The sequence below is a fragment of the Schistocerca piceifrons genome, chromosome 1 (genome assembly GCF_021461385.2).
Source record: "Schistocerca piceifrons isolate TAMUIC-IGC-003096 chromosome 1, iqSchPice1.1, whole genome shotgun sequence".
Taxonomy (NCBI): Eukaryota; Metazoa; Arthropoda; class Insecta; order Orthoptera; family Acrididae; genus Schistocerca; species Schistocerca piceifrons.
The window spans coordinates 625,093,619-625,113,410 of record NC_060138.1 but is presented as its reverse complement, the minus strand read 5'-3'; the positions used below and the strand labels follow the sequence as shown (position 1 = coordinate 625,113,410).

The window sequence follows — 19,792 nt, the reverse complement described above, 5'->3', positions numbered from 1 at the left end:
CTCAAAGTTCACTTGATTTTACTTGTCATTTCCATTGAATAATCTGAGTTATTATTGCTTGAGGTGTAACAAAAGATTGTAAATTTACGGTTGTCAGCCCAGGAAAGTCGTTGCACGTAGAAATCGCAACTAATCTCGTCTTTTAAAAGGCGGTTTACGAGTTCTAGCCACTATTGGTGTCGTAGGAAGAAGCTAAGACGCATACTTCTTCGCCAGCTCTGTGGTAACGTGCTGACCTGTGAAAAAGCGTCGGTTATGATTCGCAGATCCAGTCTCACTGAGTGTAGCGTTTTTATACCTTCTATGAAAGAGCTACAAGCCATCAGATCAAACATCGATAAGGAAATCGCAAGAAAATATTTTCGGCTCATAGTGCAATGGTGAAAAACTCACAATGCTGCACAACTGGTAACGTCTCTTTCCGCTGCTGACAAGCAAATTTTGGGTTTTTCGGAATAGATAACTTTATTTATGAAATGTCACATTTGCATACCTCTTGAGTATGACACAGCATACCAATTAAACACAGACCCAATCAAAATTTCAGTGAGTGGTATTTTACCAATTCGTGTCGATAGAGGCACGCTTGTGTACAGATACTCAGTTTTATTAAAACAAACTTTCGTCGTAGGGTTATTGTGGGTGGTTTTATTACATTTCTTATAATACAGCTCACAAATTTCGTAATGTTTCCTTTAGTGTTGTTAAAACAATAGTAAACATGTGAGAGACATTAATCATCAGCGATATATGCGAATTCTCTGATATTATCTATAACAGTCTGAAAATGCACATGCAGAAAACTTGTTCTGAGTTAAAGCTCTCAAACAAGGTTTGAAGAAGAATAAAATGCCACTACCAGACGACAGCTATTGTAGAAAATACCTGTACGACGTATTTTGGCATTATGCGCTCTACCCATACATAATACAAAAGTTTCGAGAAGCATCTACTGTCTGGCTGTCTGTTAAACCTGAAATGAACAAAATGTGCCGGCCGCGGTGGTCTAGCGGTTCTAGGCGCTCAGTCCGGAGCCGCGCGACTGCTACGGTCGCAGGTTCGAATCCTGCCTCGGGCATGGATGTGTGTGATGTCCTTAGGTTATTTAGGTTTAAGTAGTACTAAGTTCTAGGGGACTGATGACCATAGATGTTAAGTCCCATAGTGCTCAGAGCCATTTTTGAACAAAATGTCGCATAAGTTAGCCCTTTTTCCACATACGAATATTTTGGGTTGAGAAGTGAAGGGAATTATGTTAAAAGTTCCATTAGATTGTTAAAAAATATAGCAGTGAATGCACTCGAACTCGGGACATCGTACCTACCGTGCGCGATACTTACCATTACGCTACTAGATGACACGTCGCTATAATCGCTCCAGAAGTCAACAATTCCTCCAGAACTTCGGCATTCCACAGCGCTGTGGGATAATGCATATGGCCAGGTCAACACTTATGAGAGACAAACGGTTATACCTTTCCTTTGGCACTGCACGACTTTTTCAACAAACAGATAGCGCAATAGAGTAGCTCAAGTGGAAAGGAACATTTCCTGTTTAAGTTTCTGCATCCTACACTGTTGGCAGTTCTGTGTTGGTGGCAGTTACGTGATTTTATTTTGGTGTTTACAAAATAAAGTTGAAAGTATGCACTGGGTAGCCGAGGCAGCTAGTTCATGGCGATTCGTTCAACCAAGTAAATGAATTTATTGAACATGCTGCAAATTGATAGAGGGAGCCTGTGTGTCAGAATTCTCAGCCAGTGTGGCACAACGGCGTTATGATAGAAAAATGATCCACTGGAAAGTGGATTTGGTGGACCATATATTACGGTCTGGGTTCGGTTCCAACTTCGCTCAGTGATTTTAGATAGGGAGGACAGATTCCCTTTTCTTCTGGCTATACCAAGTGAAGAAGATATAATGGTATTGTGGTCTGAAATTCACATTAAAAATGATATTCCTTCTCTACCAAGTAGACGTTAGATTGAGCCACAATAAAGTCTGGAGTGGCGACATGTAGAAACTTTATCACCAGTAACCTTTCTTATACTAGTTATTTATTTCTAGTGACGAAACAAACGCTATGTAGGATCACAGGACACTTATTCCATCTTTTATCTGAGCTTCTGTATGTCGATAAAATTGGTTATGAACTGGGAATGCGACTCAGACCGCCGTTAACGTGGAATTTGATCCCTTCGTGACAGTATCTCGGCCACAGTTTGTTGTTTGTTCAAAACTGCAGATTCCTTAACATCTCCACATACTGCGCGTGATCGGTTCGAATCCTGGCCCGGCACTAAAAATTTCATTACGTATTATCAAGATCTAGCATGAGAACACCTTTCTGCTGGTGGATAACAATTTCGGTTTTTTATGTATTTTCATTCGTTGTCAACACTAACGATATTTGACGTTTTTGATTCCAGTGAGACACAGAACTGTTTGCGTGATCACTGTAAGTTCAAAACGCTATTTCGTCTCGTCATTTCAGTTAAAACATCTAGCTACTGCCGAGGAAATGCGATATGTCACAGTTGATTGTGTTTCGATATCTATCTTATTAGGTTCTGGGTTCGAATCCCTGTCCAACACAAAGCTTTACCTCACGGCATTTCAAGTAAGTTACTTGTTAAGAAGCAATATTTAACATCTCTCGTAGTTCGTTAACAGGGACAATAGGTCCTGGGTAGGAATTCGCGTCCGTTAAAAATGTTTGCGTTATGTAATTTAAAGTTGGTATTTGCTAATTGATACTGTCTAAAATCGAGTTATATCACTCTCCGTATGCCTAATCAGAAATGACTGTCAGTTTCCGTCAGTCACGAAATCTTCGTTTAGTCTGCATGACCTTGGTTTGAATCCATATGCAGAACGAGATGGTTCGTCGTGTCATTTGTAGTTCATACACATTCTCAACTAGCTGCTCGTGAATGACTTTAATTTTTAATGTCATCTTGTGTTAAATAGTAAGTACGGTATGTTATTTTGAAGAGGAAATCATGAATACGACGAACTTACTATGTGCATTACCCATCTGACGTAACAATGAGAGTGGTAACATTTCAGGTATGTCATTTATTGTATTAAATGTGAGCTTACAAGCCTTAAGGACAGTCTTATCTGTGATAAGGTGTTCCCTGATATTTGTAGTATCTTAGTATTACTTTACATCTTGAGTTATTGCGATACAGAGCAGTGTTTTCTAGTGGTGACTTGTTGGAACCATTTTCAATAGTCAAACGACTATACCATGCAGCGATTAGAGGACCTGCTAGACAGCTGCGTTATGTGGGTTGCATGCGAATCAGGCGAAATGCAATTCAGGTCGTTCGGATACTTTTGAGCATGACTGTACATATCGAAAACACTAATAAGAGAACAGTATGGTAGAACATCCTTTAAGACATCAGGGAATAACGTCCATGGTACTAGAGGGAGTTGTAGAGGCTAGAAATTGTAAATACAGGAAGACAGACATTTGATAGATCGAACAAATAATTGTGGACGTGGGCTGCAAGGGCTACTCTAAGACGAAGAGGTTGGCACTAGTTAGAAGACTGATGAAAAAAAAAAAAAAATCTGAGTACACTTGCGTCAGGATGCGACAGGTCTGACGAAGGCTGTGCAGAGACGTGACCCCTGCGTAAGCCCGAAGTGCAAGTGCCAGTTAGGGGTCAAGCCGCATGGAGGCATGACACGTTTGGCTGAGAGGGCCCGAGAGGGAGATTCAGTCTCCACATCAGAAAAGCTCTTCACTACACTTCATGAAGTGAAAGATATCTGTGTTAAGTGTATGTTATACGAGAAGATGCTTGTAATAAGAGTGAATCTAGTGTGGTGTCTTTTTTGCAGTGTGGGATTATGAGAGAAGGGGTAGCATTCAAGGGGCCGTTGAGCTGAATGTCCCCATCCGACGAACGGTTCACCATGTCCTCACTGCATAAGACCTGCGGAGAGGTTTGAAATTTAATCAAGGACATTATCGCTAAGTCTGAAGATCAGGAACTATACTCCACCACCCCTCCTATCCTTCTTTACCGTATTTTCTCGCCGCGCGGGGTAGTCACGTTGTCTAGGGCGTCTTGTTAGGGGTCCTCGCGGTTGCCCCCCCCCCCCCCCCCCCCCCCCGTCGGTGCCACGAGTCCGGCATCGAGAATGTGTGTGTGTGTGTGTGTGTGTGTGTGTGTGTGTGTGTGTGTGTGTGTCGTCCTTAGCGTAAATTAGGTTAAGTTATATTAAGCTTAGGAGCCGATGACCTCAGCAGTTTGGTCCCATAAGACCTTACCACAAATTTCACTGTCATGTATTGGGCTCACAACTCTGGGCAACGCTACAGCCGAAACGAGTTTCGTGGACTCTTCTTACAGGATCTAGTATCGTTTCAAAATCGTAGAAGTAGTCCAAGGCATTTCCATTTTGACAAACTGTAAATTGGTCGCTGATGGGGTTCCGTCTGTTTGGATTCAAGCATTTCATTTGCGCAGCAACATCAAAAAATGGTTCAAATGGCTCTGAGCACTATGGGACTTAACTTCTGAGGTCATCAGTCCCATAGAACTTAGAACCAAACCTAAGGACATCACACACATCCATGCCCTAGGCAGGATTCGAACCTGCGACCGCAGCGGTCGCGCGGGCAGCAACATCATGCTGTTGTTTGTCTCTCATGTCCTTTCACTTCAGCTTGACACGAGATCTTTCATTACTTGCGTGGAAGATGTGTACTGCATAAACACGGGTATCGATATGCAACTGGAGTGAAGCTACTCGTGGGGATTCATAGAAATCGCATATGAAAACAGCAGATTCCTGTTACGCCACTTTTAGACATGACACTGAAATCAAAGTCGATTTAACTTGTGATGCCCCCTTTAGATTAGCCTCATCCGACTGTCTTCTCGTGGTAGAATTTCGAGTCACCGATCCTGAATTCTGATTCACGAATTTGCTGGACACCTGTTGAGATAGTATGAGTAAGGGAGAAGCAAGACGTCTGAACTATACATATTATAAATGAAAGACCTCCACCGCGCTTTCTATCGTCAGGCTAATGTGAGACAAGACTTTGGGATTTTGCAGCGGCTTTAACTACTAGACAGACATTCACGAGGAAGGCGTCTGTATATAATCTGTAACGACTAAGTAACGATCAGTCTTTAATATGTATATTGGTATGTGTTATATATTTAATTAGCGTTTGGAGCTATATCCCATGGGAATGTGAGGTGGATACAGAGGAACAGTGAACAGCCGGTACAACTTCAGAGAGCAGCCAAGCTTGCCTTATGACCTGACTGTAAAGCAAACTGAAATCTCACGGGGACGAATCATGGGCATAGAATGTTTTGGTATACCTTTTAACCTGGCATTTACCTCCGAAAAATGTGCGGATTCGCCAGAAACGACACGTCATTGGGACTGAAGGAAAACTTCGAAACAATTGAGAGGCGGGCTACTAGATTTGTTACCGCCAGGTTCGTTCAAATGGCTCTAAGCACTATGGGACTTAACGTCTGAGGTCATCAATCCCCTAGACTTAGAACTACTTAAACCTAACAAATCTAAAGACATCACACACATCCATGTTCGAGGCAGGATTCGAACCTGCGAACGTAGCAGCTGTGCGGTTCCGGACTGAAGCGCCTAGAACCGCTCTGCCACAGTGGCCGGCGCACGTCATTCGGATTTCAGCTTAAACTGTAGGTCTTCTTTCCGTAGTAGGATAACTGGCATAGGTTAGAGGCACGCAAATCGCTGTAGTTATTATTACCATAGTCTACGCCTCAGTATATATCTTCTTCTTGCGAACATATTATACATTTTGGTCCCCCAACTGCGATTTTCCGCATGTGCGTGAAAACTAATCACTTGAACTAATATAACGATATCGATACGGTCCGTACTAATAGACTGATTCACGACTGAGGTTTATGTATATACTCTATAAAATGTGGTGATAATTGACTGAATTATGTTGATTTCAAGTTCCCGCCGCGTCTACATGTAAAGACTAATCTCAGGAACTAATGTACGGATACTGATGCGGTTTTCAGTAACAGACTGTTTCACGAGGAAGGTTTGTGAGTGTGTACGTCAAACAATTCATCCGGTCATTGACACTTAGTGCTACCCGTGCTAAGAGGGGGTGGGACGCTAGCAGCACAAACTTCAGCTGGGCTGTAGCTTTTGACATACATCCAAACACCAGCTATGTTACGTTTTCTTTTATCGCACTAGCACAAACTCAGAACTTCACTTATAAAACTTTAATATTTACAGTAACTGTTACGTCCCAGTTAACTAATCAATGTGGGGTGCAAGAGTGAAAATGTTGGAGTATTAGCTTTTGAAATGAGTCTTCCGGGAATTGTAAATAGCACCCAAGACATTACACAGGAACTTTATACCTGTGCTTTTGGGGACGTGGTACGTACACAGAAGATAGGTGATAGTCAACTTTAAACACCTGAGTGTCGCTCGTAGTTACACTCGAGCAAGAGCTCGTCTGTAATGCGAGTCACGCAGCAACACTTGCCGTATCAGACGTCATGTCTCATGAGGTGGCGTCATTTTAGTTGCATGTGTACCCGTGACATTCTGACCGGGTCACAAGTGGAGCTGTAACACGCAGCCGCAATAAATGACGGCAGGCGGCCGGTGAGTGGAGGTCGGCATTGTTATTCGAGGCCGCGCGCGGTTGAGCTTGGCGAGCTGCGTTACGCTAGGAACCCGGGCCGCTCATTCCCCCGCGAGCACGCAGCCGGCGCCACGCCGAGGGCTGCGTCCAGGCGCCGACCATTGGAATGGAAATACAGAGCAGGGAACCCCTGTTGCATAGGTAACAATGCGCCGCTGCAACAGAAAGCCGCCGGCGCCGGGCGTGCAGCACTTGAGGCGTTTTACGGCGGAAGTGTTTTTGTAATAAGCGGAACCACAGCGACGCGACTTCATCAGGCGCGGGGCGCCGCCGTGAATATTTCATGGAAATCGGCGGCCTCCGCACGTGAGGCAGCCATTACTGCCGGCTCCGACACCCCCGCCCACAGGTGGCGCAACGACAGCGCGTGCCTCCGCCGTAAAGGGCCGCGTCTGGCAATTGCTGTTTCGGTACAACTTCTATTTCGGCGGCTCGAAACGGCGCCGTTGTGCTGCGTGCACCGCCGGATTTGCTTCACAACCCGAACCCGTATATGCCGTTTCGTTTTACTGATCTTCTAGTTGAACAGAATATCAGATCAAGCCGTGGCCTTGCCAAAACTGCCAGCTTTAAGAGTCCACAGAGGATCGTTGAACAGAATATTAGATCGATCCGTGGCCTTTCCGAAACTTCCAGCTTTAAGAGTCCACAAAGGATGAGAGACAAATATATTGCTAATAGCAAACGATTTTTGTAAATCTTACTCAGGGGACGGGGTGTTGTTTCCACAGGTTAGAGACCATACCACCTACATCTTCTTTCACCAGGCATGGATACAGGGTCATGTTCTGTTAGGAATCACATTCTCTTTGTGATTTAGGCGATTTTCCAAATATTTCATGTTTGCGTCTCTCTAGGGAGGTTGGAGGACGAGAGTGGCGCCTAAATCGCCTCCAGAGTTTTCCTGCTGCTGGTCACTATGTAGGTTACCCATGTCAACAATGCCTGTCTCTCTCCACTAATGTGCCCCTTCCTTCCTTACAAATATAAATTATTATTCTAAGTTATAACATGCCACAGATGGCTTCAAATGGCTCTGAGCACTTTGGGACTTAACAGCTGTGGTCATCAGTCCCCTAGAACTCACAACTACTTAAACCTAACTAATCTAAGGACATCACACACATCCATGCCCGAGGCAAAATTCGAACCTGCGACCGTAGCGGTTGCGCGGTTCCAGACCGCAGTGCCTAACCTCTCGGCCACTCCGGCCGGCTTGCCACAGATGCCTTGGACTTAATTATAATACAAAAAAAGGATGCAATTTTTAATGTAGTGATTTACTTCCATCAGTGCTTAGTACATCAGCATAGCATAACTTCAAAGAAATCGAAATTCAGATAAATACATCATTTGAAATGTATTCGCTACAAAATGTGACAGATTATGGTTGTGATTGATTTAAGAACTATAATAGCAGCTATAACAGCAGCTCTCATAACTTTGGGAACGCCCTAAGTTATATGGTATAAAATCAATGTTTGCACTCAGCTTTATTAGCACAATCTGTGACCAAAAGCACCTGGATACCGGTTAGTCCAGCCTTCCCCTTTATGACGGCCTTACCTCTGACGGAGACACCTTCAATCAGGTGTCTGAACGTCAATAGAGAAATTGCATTAATATTTGTCTTTGTGTCCTCCCTCTCTGAAGACTCTTAGTGCCTTCACGCATATAGGATGGAGGGACCTGTGTAGGGGCGGGAGCTCGGCTGGTGGGACTTGGGTGAAGGGTAACTTACCGATACTACTGTCTGCTCCCTATAAATAACACCCTCGTCCCTGCGTCTTTCTGTCACCCCATCACTTTTGACTGACTGAACCGCCGGTCGAAGTGGCCGTGCGGTTACAGGCGCTGCAGTCTGGAACCGCAAGACCGCTACGATCGCAGGTTCGAATCCTGCCTCGGGCATGGATGTTTGTGATGTCCTTAGGTTAGTTAGGTTTAACTAGTTCTAAGTTCTAGGGGACTAATGACCTCAGCAGTTGAGTCCCATAGTGCTCAGAGCCACTGACTGAACGACGGATATTCCAGTCGCTGACCAGTGAAAATTTTTCTTAGAAGACGCCGGCTACCTGCCATTTCATTTCAGGCAGTTAACCAGTAGAAAGCTACCTAACACTTCTCATCTCGGAAAATCGTGTTTTCTGCCGGCAATCTGCGTCGTACTTGCACGATATTTTGAACACGTAAGTCGCAGTCTTTATCAGGCGAAGTGAGTCCAATATTTATGCATGTGTGGGGCTAGACTTTTCGTAATCAGTTCACGCCGCGCCTGGCGCTCCGTCCGAGGTACACACCGGTCAACAGCAGCAACCTTAGTATTTTCTAGCCGCAACTATTCCGACTGCTGTGAGAGTACTTTTTGGCTGCATTATTGACTCATAACAGCCAAAAAATACATGCACAGCAATCAGAGCAGAAACAGCCAGAAGATACTACGGTTGTTGCTACTGACCACAGCTCATCTCGAACTTAGCGTCAAGAGCTGGAGGGACCGATGACGGAACTCGTGGGCATAAATACTGGATCCGTCCCGCACTGGATTTAACCTCGGGAAGCACCTGATGAATATTACGAGTTACGTGACTGAAATATCGTACAAGTACGACGCGAATTACCGGCAGGAAACCCGATTTTCCAAGATAAGTGTTAGATAGCTTTTACTGGTTAATTTCCTGAAATGAAAGATTAGGATGCCACCGTCTTCCAAGGCAAATTTTCACTGGTCGGCGCTTGGAATCTCCATCTTTCAGCCAGTCAAATGTGACTGGGTGACAGAAAGACGCTTGTAGGGAGCAGACAGTAGTACCGGTAAGTTACCCTTTATCCAAGTCCCACCAGCCCAGTGCCCCTACAGCCCGGCTTCTCTTCAGCCAGGCTCCCTTTCGAGCAGACGTCATGACCAGGGGACAGGCCTTTTCTGACTGATTCCAATATAGACGAAGGCGCGAGTTGCTCGTAAGAAACCGATGACTATTCAGCATCCATTTCAGCCTCCACGTGCAGATTCACATGATGAGGTCGAATCACAATAGCTAGATGAATTAAAGGGATATTCGAGTGATTTTTACCAAGATTAACTAGTATCAACCTTCCTTCAGAAGACTTGCACGCTGATTATGGATCAATGTGCTTTAAACTTGGGCGATTGCTTTCTGTCTTAAAACACTACAGTTCGGTGACCACAGTGTAACTACCGTGAATATAATAATTCAATCCTGACACCTGTTCATTTGAAGCATATTTCAGTTCTTCTGTTAAGGCTTGCCAAGGCATTAACTTCTCATTTTCAACGCTTGTCAATCCATTTGTCATGTATTTTAATGTAACAAACTGAGTTAACTGTGATTCTTGTTTAATTTCGTTGATAAGGATTCCTCGATCATTATTTTGGAGGGTAACGATTTAACCATGTCATACAAAACAGGGCCTCTTTGCATGTATCTAATTAACACAACAAGCATGGAGATCCACTGAGCATTTACCGTTCGTTTAAACCCATCACTCCCAGAATGGCAGCCCATTCTTCATGAGAAGGCAGTAATATGGTACATGGGAATTCGGAGAGAATTTGCCATTCTAACCCATGCCAAAGGGGTTCCATTAGCTTCAGATCGGGACTGTAGCTAATGACTCACAGTTGCAGCTTCATGACAGGATGTACGTACTTTTTATATTGATAGGATCAATCATCGCCTCAGAACAGTTCCTATATTGTACACATTACACAATGCTATAAAATGTGTTCAAATCCTTCAGAATTTGTTTTTTTCCTTGAGCGAAATAACCGGACTGCTCCCTAACCACGATAAACATCCCCATGCCATAACACCGTTTTGTCCTCTCTCACTGCCGGCACGACACATGATGGCACTGTCACAGGGAATAGCGTGATGCAATATCCCAAATATTTCGTTTCCAGTCGTCCACGGTCAAGTGGCGTCGTTTTTTAGACTGCCTGAAGTGTCGAATACAAAAGCGTATGGCTGATGAAGACATCCTCGGTCATTGTACCTCGTTATTGTTGACTGCCTACACACACTGTTCTAGCCGAACTGCTGCTTTTGCAGCTCTGGAGTGATAGCTTACGCTGATTTCATGCGTTTTTTTATAACCACTCTTCCCAATGCTCGATGGTACTTGTCCATAAATAAGATATCCCTAGTCTTGTTTTATCTGTGGTGGTTTCTTCGGGTATCCACAGTCATCAACAACCGACTTGGGCAGCAAGGCTGTCTCTGATGGATTTACGAACTTCCAGCATTCTGGAGCAGCTGTGGGTCAGTAACTTCTGTTAACAAGTACACCGAAAAACCAGTCCAAATTGCAAAATCTACTTTTTATTCACTCGATGACTAGTTTTGGGCCGGGACTCATTTTCAAATCGTTGTAACATAATCAAAAATGGTATTTCCGAAGATGTGAAAACCGTGTAAAAATGTGCAACGAACAGTAAAAAAAAATTTGCAGCTTTGGATTGCCTTTTTGGTGTTCTCATGGATTTGTTACTCAGATGATTTTCAATGACTAATTCACATTAGAAGTCACTGCATTGTCTCGATCCACTCACTCTGCTGTTTCTGCCTTTCTGCTGACGATGCGATACGCCCCATCTCCTATTATACTGGCGGGCCCACTTCTTGTGACATCATTACGTTAGCTTATTCCGATGTATTTAATCAGATAATGTATTTCACTTATCACTACGATTTTAAATAGAGGTCTGCAGACTGTGGATATGCCAGCGGCTAAATGGGGAGAATTCTGTTTGTCTTGCTTGTTTTCTTGCGAGCTATCTCTCAGGCAAGCAACTAAAAGTGGAGTTCCTTGCCACACTCAAGACCATTACTTTTCATCCAAAATTATTCGGTAGGCGATTGTGCAAATGATGCGAGTATTGTTACTTTCAGTCGTTCCCGCCTCTAGTTCGGGAAAGTCAGTTTTTCTGTTAATTTTATTTCTTAGCTCATGGTCTTCCGTTTCAGTCTTGCTTACTCAGCTTACCGTGGTTCGCCGGCGCTACTCTGTGGACTCGCGAACCGTGCCGATTTCTTTTGTTGATAGCAGACACGGTCAGTCTTTGTGCGACTTTTCCTAACTGCAATTATCTCTACGGGTGGTCAGAACGCAAGCCTATCCATGTGAGCAACAGCTGTCGTAAGCGACTGAAAATTATCCTGTATTACATACAGATCGTAATCTTTACAGTTTTTCGGCATTTTTAATTATGAGGTTTAATGCCAATGTATTCTCCATTATCTTTGGAACTGCTTGATAAGTTTGGAAACTAATATACGCATTTCACTTTAAACCCCATAAGTAAACTGTGTTTTGTGTGTGTAGCGGGGAGGGGGGGGGGGGGAGGGGGGAGGGGGGGGTTTGAGCGGTCATCATCCCCATAGCCCCCTCCTTTGGAGCCGCGCTAGGACTACTTTACACGCTACATGAAAACTGTGCTGTCCTACAGGTACAGCTGTTTCAAAATAACGTGGCCCACGCACAGAAACATATTATCGTCTCCAATGTTGCGCAGGGTCAATCCTTTGTTCAGAAGGGGCAGGTGTCTCAGTTGATTGTCGCCTACTGACCCAATCACTTCGAGTGTTCTTGCCCGTTCCCCTTTAGTACGCGCTGTGGCGCTACAGTCTTCTCGTAACGCAGGCGCGCTACCAACTCTTCATAATCAGGCGTGTAAGAGTGCGTGCAATTTCGTTGAAATTTTGTTGGAAAAGCTAAATGAGGAAACTAAAATAACATTAAAAACTGTGCTTGGGAAGGTTTCACGAAGAACTAGTTGATTCAAACCGCATACCAAAGAGAATAAAAGTAGAGGGGGAAAACAGTTCCTCCTGAGTCTTCTCTAATTCAGTAAAGATGCCGAAAAGTAAGAGCAAAATGCACATCTGCGTAATATTGAAGAACCGGTAATTGTGGAACTGACATAATTTCCACGTGAGACGTGTTCTTATGTTACATTCTCAGTACTGTAGTATGCAACGTTCCCCACTGTGCATCATTTTTAGACCTTTTCTGTTTTATATGATCTATTTTGGCAGATTTTGGTTGGACCTTAACATCTCCGCCAACACCCGGTATCGCTAGTGGCACCGAGGTGCTGCACGTAGCAGTTGACAATTGCCACCTGATGAGTCCGTGACATATCACGTGGTCCGAGCCGCTCACAGCGACAGGGCCACACAACCAGCCGTGATTTTAGTCTGTCACAGCCTTTTGCATGAGCTACTGTCACTGACGCGATTCTGCCTATTAGATTGTGAACCTGCATTGTACCTGGACTTGTTCTTGTTATCAGCTTTCATTCAGCGTTCTGCTCGTGGTAAAACTGACTGTCTTTATGGAATATATGTCCAAGTCGGAAGCCAACAGCAAAAGGACTTATTTTGATTTAGATTGATCCTCTGTTTCTGTGTCTGTTCTTTTTCGGAACTGTAGTGAGGATCCAGCGACAATGATTCTCAATAACTGTCGGATATGTGACATAACCTATACTGATAATAAATCTGTAAATTTTTCGTGTCTGTCTTTTTCAACATCCTTGTTCAAAACTACCATACAAAATTTCATGGGGGTGTAGCCGGTAATTTGAGTACAGCTTGAGGCACTATAAAAGCTTTATTTCATGAAAATCAGATCACAGAAAAAGTCGTGATTTAAGATTTTATCTAAAGCCATCGTACTTCTCTGTTTCTCAATTCGAATACGTTGATCGCTTTCACGGGGTTTCCATGATTAGCTTGAGCATAGATTGGGGTACTATGTAGGCTCTACTTCATCCAAACCGGATGACTGAAAAAGAAAGGAAAGAGATATAGTGTTTTAAAATTAAATCAACAGCTGTAGTACTTGTCTTTTTCTCTTTCAGAATCAGTTACTCTCTTTTGTGGGTTTTCAGAGATAATATAGCATAACTTGTGGCACTTTCTAGTATTCATCAAAATCGGATAAGGAAAATTTATACCGTTGCTAAAACTTTTTTTCATACTAATATCATAAATGCGAAAGTAACTTGTCTGTTACGTTTTCTTGACTAACCCGCTGAAGCATTTCTATGAAACTGGGTGTGGAGAGAGCTTGAACTACGGAGACAGCTTGAACCCTGAGGAAGATATAGGCTACTTTAGAATGCGTATAGTATTACTTATTGGACTGAAAAATATTGCACGATTTAGGTACAAATATTTACTTTTGACTTTTGATGTTTATCATATTTGTGAAAATACGTTTTTTGCTTCATATGTGCTACGGGATACTATTTGAAGTAATGAATACAATGCTTACACAATCTTCATTCGGCTTAATTCATATTTCCACACTATTTCTTGCTTATGTACACGTTGTATAATGTATAGCTACTTCAGCAGCACAATACATACGTGTTTGCTCCTGCCCACGTCCTTCTTTATGCCCTGCTTGGCAGCGACAGTGTGCGTGCAAAAACATCATGCGTTGACGCAGCTTCAGAGGTGGGACAGTGGGGTGCGCATCACGAGTTAAGCTTGCCCGAACGTAACAGGTAGACACATGAGGGCAGCTGATGTTATTGAACGTACATTTGCTTACTAACAGAACAAAACTACTGGTACAGGAGCACATCTGTAGGTAACAGATAGTCTCTTAATATAACCTTTGCGTATTCGTTAACTGCAGCTTACAAATTAAGCGACGCATGCGTTTATGTGTTCTACAATCCAACTGCGCTTCTCCTACCATTCGGTGTCCATTCATAACGGAGACCCCACAACCACCACACCACCTGTGCGGGTCTGGGCCAAGTCATTTTGTGCACAGTCTATTTGTAGGAACCAAGTGAAGGTCATGAGCTGCGCAGCGCTGCTGGTCTCTTTGATTGGAAATCGAACCTCCGATCAGTGCGTGCCTCTGTCGTTCGCCTTCGCATTACTGCTGAGGCTCCTGTCTAGAGGCACTCGGCGGCAATTTAATTAGCGCGTACGCCACGCAGTGGACTGCAGTAGGCAGCCAGGAGACGTGGGAAGGGCTCATTAATATTTCATCGCTGACGACTGGGGAACGCAGGTGGTTGGGTGCAGGCCGCTGCCGTGGCTGCACGCAGCCCCTGGAGGCATACTAGCCGCGCTGCGCTCCACGAAATCTGGTCGCCCACCTGTCCGCGAGTGGCTTTTTACGGCGTACCCGTAATTGAATCGCGCCATGTTAACACGACACTGCAGCGTCCCCCGCTGCAATTAGTCGCTCAGCACTTGACGCAATCGGCTGTCGGGCAGCGGGTAGCAGGCGTTCGCCTTTTAATTGCCCTTTTAAAGAGAATGTATTTCTTGCGCTTCGCCATCGACAAAGCGGCCGCTGTCGAACCAGCTCTCCTCTGCAGTTCAATATATCGTCCTCCGCGCCGCCACTGCCGTTTCACAGCCGAAATTGGCTTTTTGAGATGACTGTCATCGGCTCTCTGTACGTTGCCGACTTGAAATCAGTCTCATTGCGATACGCCTTTATTCCGATCAGAAAGAAGCACATTAAAAAAGTGGGATCGCTATTGTTCTCGTAACGCGGAAGTCGTTGTAAATATGGTAGACATCGAAGTGGCAGGCGACAATGTTAACGAAAGAGCGACGGTTTTTCACTGTTTTTCAGGCTGTACTTTGTAATCACAAAGCGCAAAAACGCAGCAATTCTGACCGTATCTTCAGCATCTGTGATGCTTTTTTCGCAAAAATTCAAACAACCTCATCAAAACTCTTTGAATTACGATGTCCTCAATAAAGTGCACTTATTTTTTTCTTTATCAGTATTTCGGCAGGATACTGTATATTGTTTTTGGCAGAGCTGATGGTAGAGTTACCCCGAAACATGTAGTGGTGAGATATCAATAAAAATTTGGCGACGTTTGTGACGACTAGCGTATTTCCGCATGTTCATTCAGTGCAAATGATGGTCGCAGGTCTCCAAAGGGATTCAGTGTCTAAGGTTACAATATTTATCTGACTCAAACCAAATTTCAAACTCGTGAAGCGTATTTGTTATAACAGAGTGATTCTACATCCACAAAGTTCGAGGGATTGTAGGTGATGTACTCAAGAACAATTTGAGATGGGACCCATGTGCGGAATCGTTACGCAACAACGCAACAGAGCCTTGATGGTGAGCGCCTGCTGTTAGGCCATCCATTCGATTTCCAATTGATTTTTTTATGCCGGCGAACCAAAAGCATTCGTTAATTGTGTAGAGACGATAGGTACCTTCATACCACCTGAATGTTTTCATACCAACTGAATGCTTACAAATACAAGTTCAGTATTGGAAGAGTGGTGTAGTGACAGACGTTATTTCTTAAAATTTCGTGTGTCCCCATATCTCTGGTTTAGGTTCTTGAAATGGGTCCCTGTCCTCAAATCGTTTCTCAGGGCTTCCATAACAATCCCTCGACGTCTGTTGGGATTGTTTTGTTCCACGGATACAAGGTATGAGAAACACGGCACGACACTGTGCACTTGAAGTACGGCTATCGAGTTGGAACGTGGACCAGTTTACATTAAACGTTACGCCTGCAGAACAGGCACCTTAAAACGGGCCGAATTAAGAATGCGAATAAAAATACCTCTGCATGTATGAGATGAAGGTGGCCATTATGGAACGGTGCGTTGTTGCCATGTGGTTTGGAACATGATACATGACGACGAGAAACTCATGTTTTGGAGAGCCAAGAAGCAAGTAGAAAGGAAGTGCAACCGGGTCTGCTGGTGTGCTAGGAATAGTTACTAGTGACAATAGTTATCTGGAAAAGAGTCAGTTTACCACTTGACTCTTTTCTTAGTTTTTGAATTTAAGTGACCAAGTGCGTCAGAGCAATGTGCCTGTAGCTTACACGACATTCATACAGTCTGCATCATTGCTGCCTTCAATACAATCCAGGAAATATGAACTGACGTTGGAGATAATTTCCCGGACGATGGGTAGGTGTGTGATGCGACCTAGTTCTTTTTTTTTTTTTTTTTTGTCATCAGTCTACTGACTGGTTTGATGCGGCCCGCCACGAATTCCTTTCCTGTGCTAACCTCTTCATCTCAGAGTAGCACTTGCAACCTACGTCCTCAATTATTTGCTTGACGTATTCCAATCTCTGTCTTCCTCTACAGTTTTTGCCCTCTACAGCTCCCTCTAGTTCCATGGAAGTCATTCCCTCATGTCTTAGCAGATGTCCTATCATCCTGTCCCTTCTCCTTATCAGTGATTTCCACATATACCTTTCCTCTCCGATTCTGCGTAGAACCTCCTCATTCCTTACCTTATCAGTCCACCTAATTTTCAACATTCGTCTATAGCACCACATGCTTCGATTCTCTTCTGTTCCGGTTTTCCCACAGTCCATGTTTTACTACCATACAATGCTGTACTCCAGACGTACATCCTCAGAAATTTCTTGATCAAATTAAGGCCGGTATTTGATATTAGTAGAATTCTCTTGGCTATAAATGCCTTTTTTGCCACAGCGAGTCTGCTTTTGGTGTCCTCCGTGCTCCGTCCGTCACTGGTTATTTTACTGCCTAGGTAGCAGAATCCCTTAACTTCATTGAATTCGTGACCATCAATCCTGATGTTAAATTTCTCGCTGTTCTCATTTCTACTACTTCTCACTACCTTCGTCTTTCTCCGATTTACTCTCAAACCATACTGTGTACTCATTAGACTGTTCATTCCTTCAGCAGATCATTTAATTCTTCTTCACTTTCACTCAGGATAGCAATGTCATCACCGAATCGTATCATTGATATCCTTTCACCTTGTATTTTAATTCCACTCCTGAACCTTTCTTTTATTTCCATCATTACTTCCTCGATTTACAGATTGAAGAGTAGGGGCAAAAGGCTACAGCCTTGTCTTACACCCTTCTTAATACGAGCACTTCGTTCTTGATCGTCCACTCTTATTATTCCCTCTTGGTTGTTGTACATATTGTATATGACCCGTCTCTGCTTATAGCTTACCCCTACTTCATTCAGAATCTCGAACAGCTTGCACCATTTTATACTGTCGAACGCTGTTTCCAGGTCGACAAATCCTATGAAAGTGCCTTGATTTTTCTACAGCCTTGCTTCCATTATTAGCCGTAACGTCAGAATTGCCTCTCTCGTCCCTTTACTTTTCCTAAAGACAAACTGATCGTCACCTACCTCATTCTCAATTTTCTTTTCCATTCTTCTGCATATTATTCTTGTAAGCAGCTTCGATGCATGAGTTGTTAAGCTGATTGTGCGATAATTCTCGCACTTGTCAGCTCTTGCCGCCTTCGGAATTGTGTGGATGATCCTTTTCCGAAAGTCAGATGGTATATCGCCAGACTCATATATTCTACACACCAACGTGAATAGTCGGTTTGTTGCCACTTCCCCCAACGATTTTAGAAATTCTGATGGAATGTTATCTATCCCTTCTGCCTTCTTTGACCGTAAGTCCTCCAAAGCTCTTTTAAATTCAGATTCTGATTCTGGATCCCCTATCTCTTCTAAATCGACTCCTTTTTCTTCTTCTATCACATCAGACAAATCTTCACCCTCATAGAGGCTTTCGATGAATTCTTTCCACCTATCTGCTCTCTCCTCTGCATTTAACAGTGGAATTCCCGTTGCACTCTTAATGTTACCACCGTTGCTTTTAATGTCACCAAAGGTTGTTTTGACTTTCCTGTATGCTGAGTCTGTCCTTCTGTCAATCATATCTTTTTCGATGTCTTCACATTTTTCCTGCAGCCATTTCGTCTTAGCTTCCCTGCACTTCCTATTTATTTCATTCCTCAGCGACTTGTATTTCTGTATTCCTGATTTTCCCGGAACATGTTTGTACTTCCTCCTTTCATCAATCAACTGAAGTATTTCTTCTGTTACCCAAGGTTACTTCGCAGCTACCTTCTTTGTACCTATGTTTTCCTTCCCGACTTCTGTGATGGCCCTTTTTAGAGATGTCCATTCCTCTTCAACTGTACTGCCTACTGCGCTATTCCTTATTGCTGTATCTATAGCTTTAGAGAACCTCAAACGTATCTCGTTATTCCTTAGTACTTCCGTATGCCACTTTTTGCGTATTGATTGTTCCTGACTAATGTCTTGAACTTCGGCCTACTCTTCATCACTACTATATTGTGATCTGAGTCCACATCTGCTCCTGGGTACATATTACAATCCAGTATCTCATTTCGGAATCTCTATCTGACCATGATGTAATCTAATTGAAATCTTCCCGTATCTCCCGGCCTTTTCCAAGTATACCTCCTCCTCTTGTGATTCTTGAACGGGGTATTCGCTATTACTAGCTGAAACTTGTTACAGAACTCAATTAGTCTTTCTCCTCTTTCATTCCTTGTCCCAAGCCCATATTCTGCTGTAACCTTTTCTTCTCCTCCTTCCCCTACAACTGCATTCCAGTCGCCCATGACTATTAGATTTTCGTCCCCCTTTACATACTGCATTACCCTTTCAATATCCTCATACACTTTATCTGTTCGTCTTCAGCTTGCGACGTCGGCATGTATACCTGAACTATCGCTGTCGGTGTTGGTCTGCTGTCGATTCTGATTAGAACAACCCGGGCACTGAACTGTTCACAGTAACACACCCTCTGCCCTACCTTCCTATTCATAACGAATCCTACACCTGTTATACCATTTTCTGCTGCTGTTGATATCACCCGATACTCATCTGACCAGAAATCCTTGTCTTCCTTCCACTTCACTTCACTGACCCCTACTTAATCTAGATTGAGCCTTTGCATTTCCCTTTTCAGATTTTCTAGTTTCCCTACCACGTTCAAGCTTCTGACATTCCATACCCCGACTCGTAGCACGTTGTCCTTTCGTTGATTATTCTATCTTTTTCTCATGGTAACCTCCCCCTTGGCAGTCCCCTCGCGGAGATCCGAATGGGGGACTATTCCGGAATCTTTTGCCAATGGAGAGATCATCATGACACTTCTTCAATTACAGGCCACATATCCTGTGGATACACGTTACGTGTCTTTAATGCAGTGGTTTCCATTGCCTTCTGCATCCTCATGTCGTTGATCATAGCTGATTCTCCCGCCTTTAGGAGCAATTTCCCAC

General features: G+C 43.7%; 1 protein-coding gene across 1 annotated transcript in view; it reads left to right on the top strand.

Moving 5' to 3' along the window:
• Positions 1-19,792, top strand: part of LOC124757926 (neuroligin-2-like) — a 57,040-nt gene that overhangs the window by 31,744 nt on the left and 5,504 nt on the right. The window contains exon 3 of the mRNA XM_047249077.1: positions 6,841-7,077. Coding sequence (XP_047105033.1) covers positions 6,841-7,077 — 237 coding nt within the window. The remainder of the gene's footprint in view (positions 1-6,840; positions 7,078-19,792) is intronic.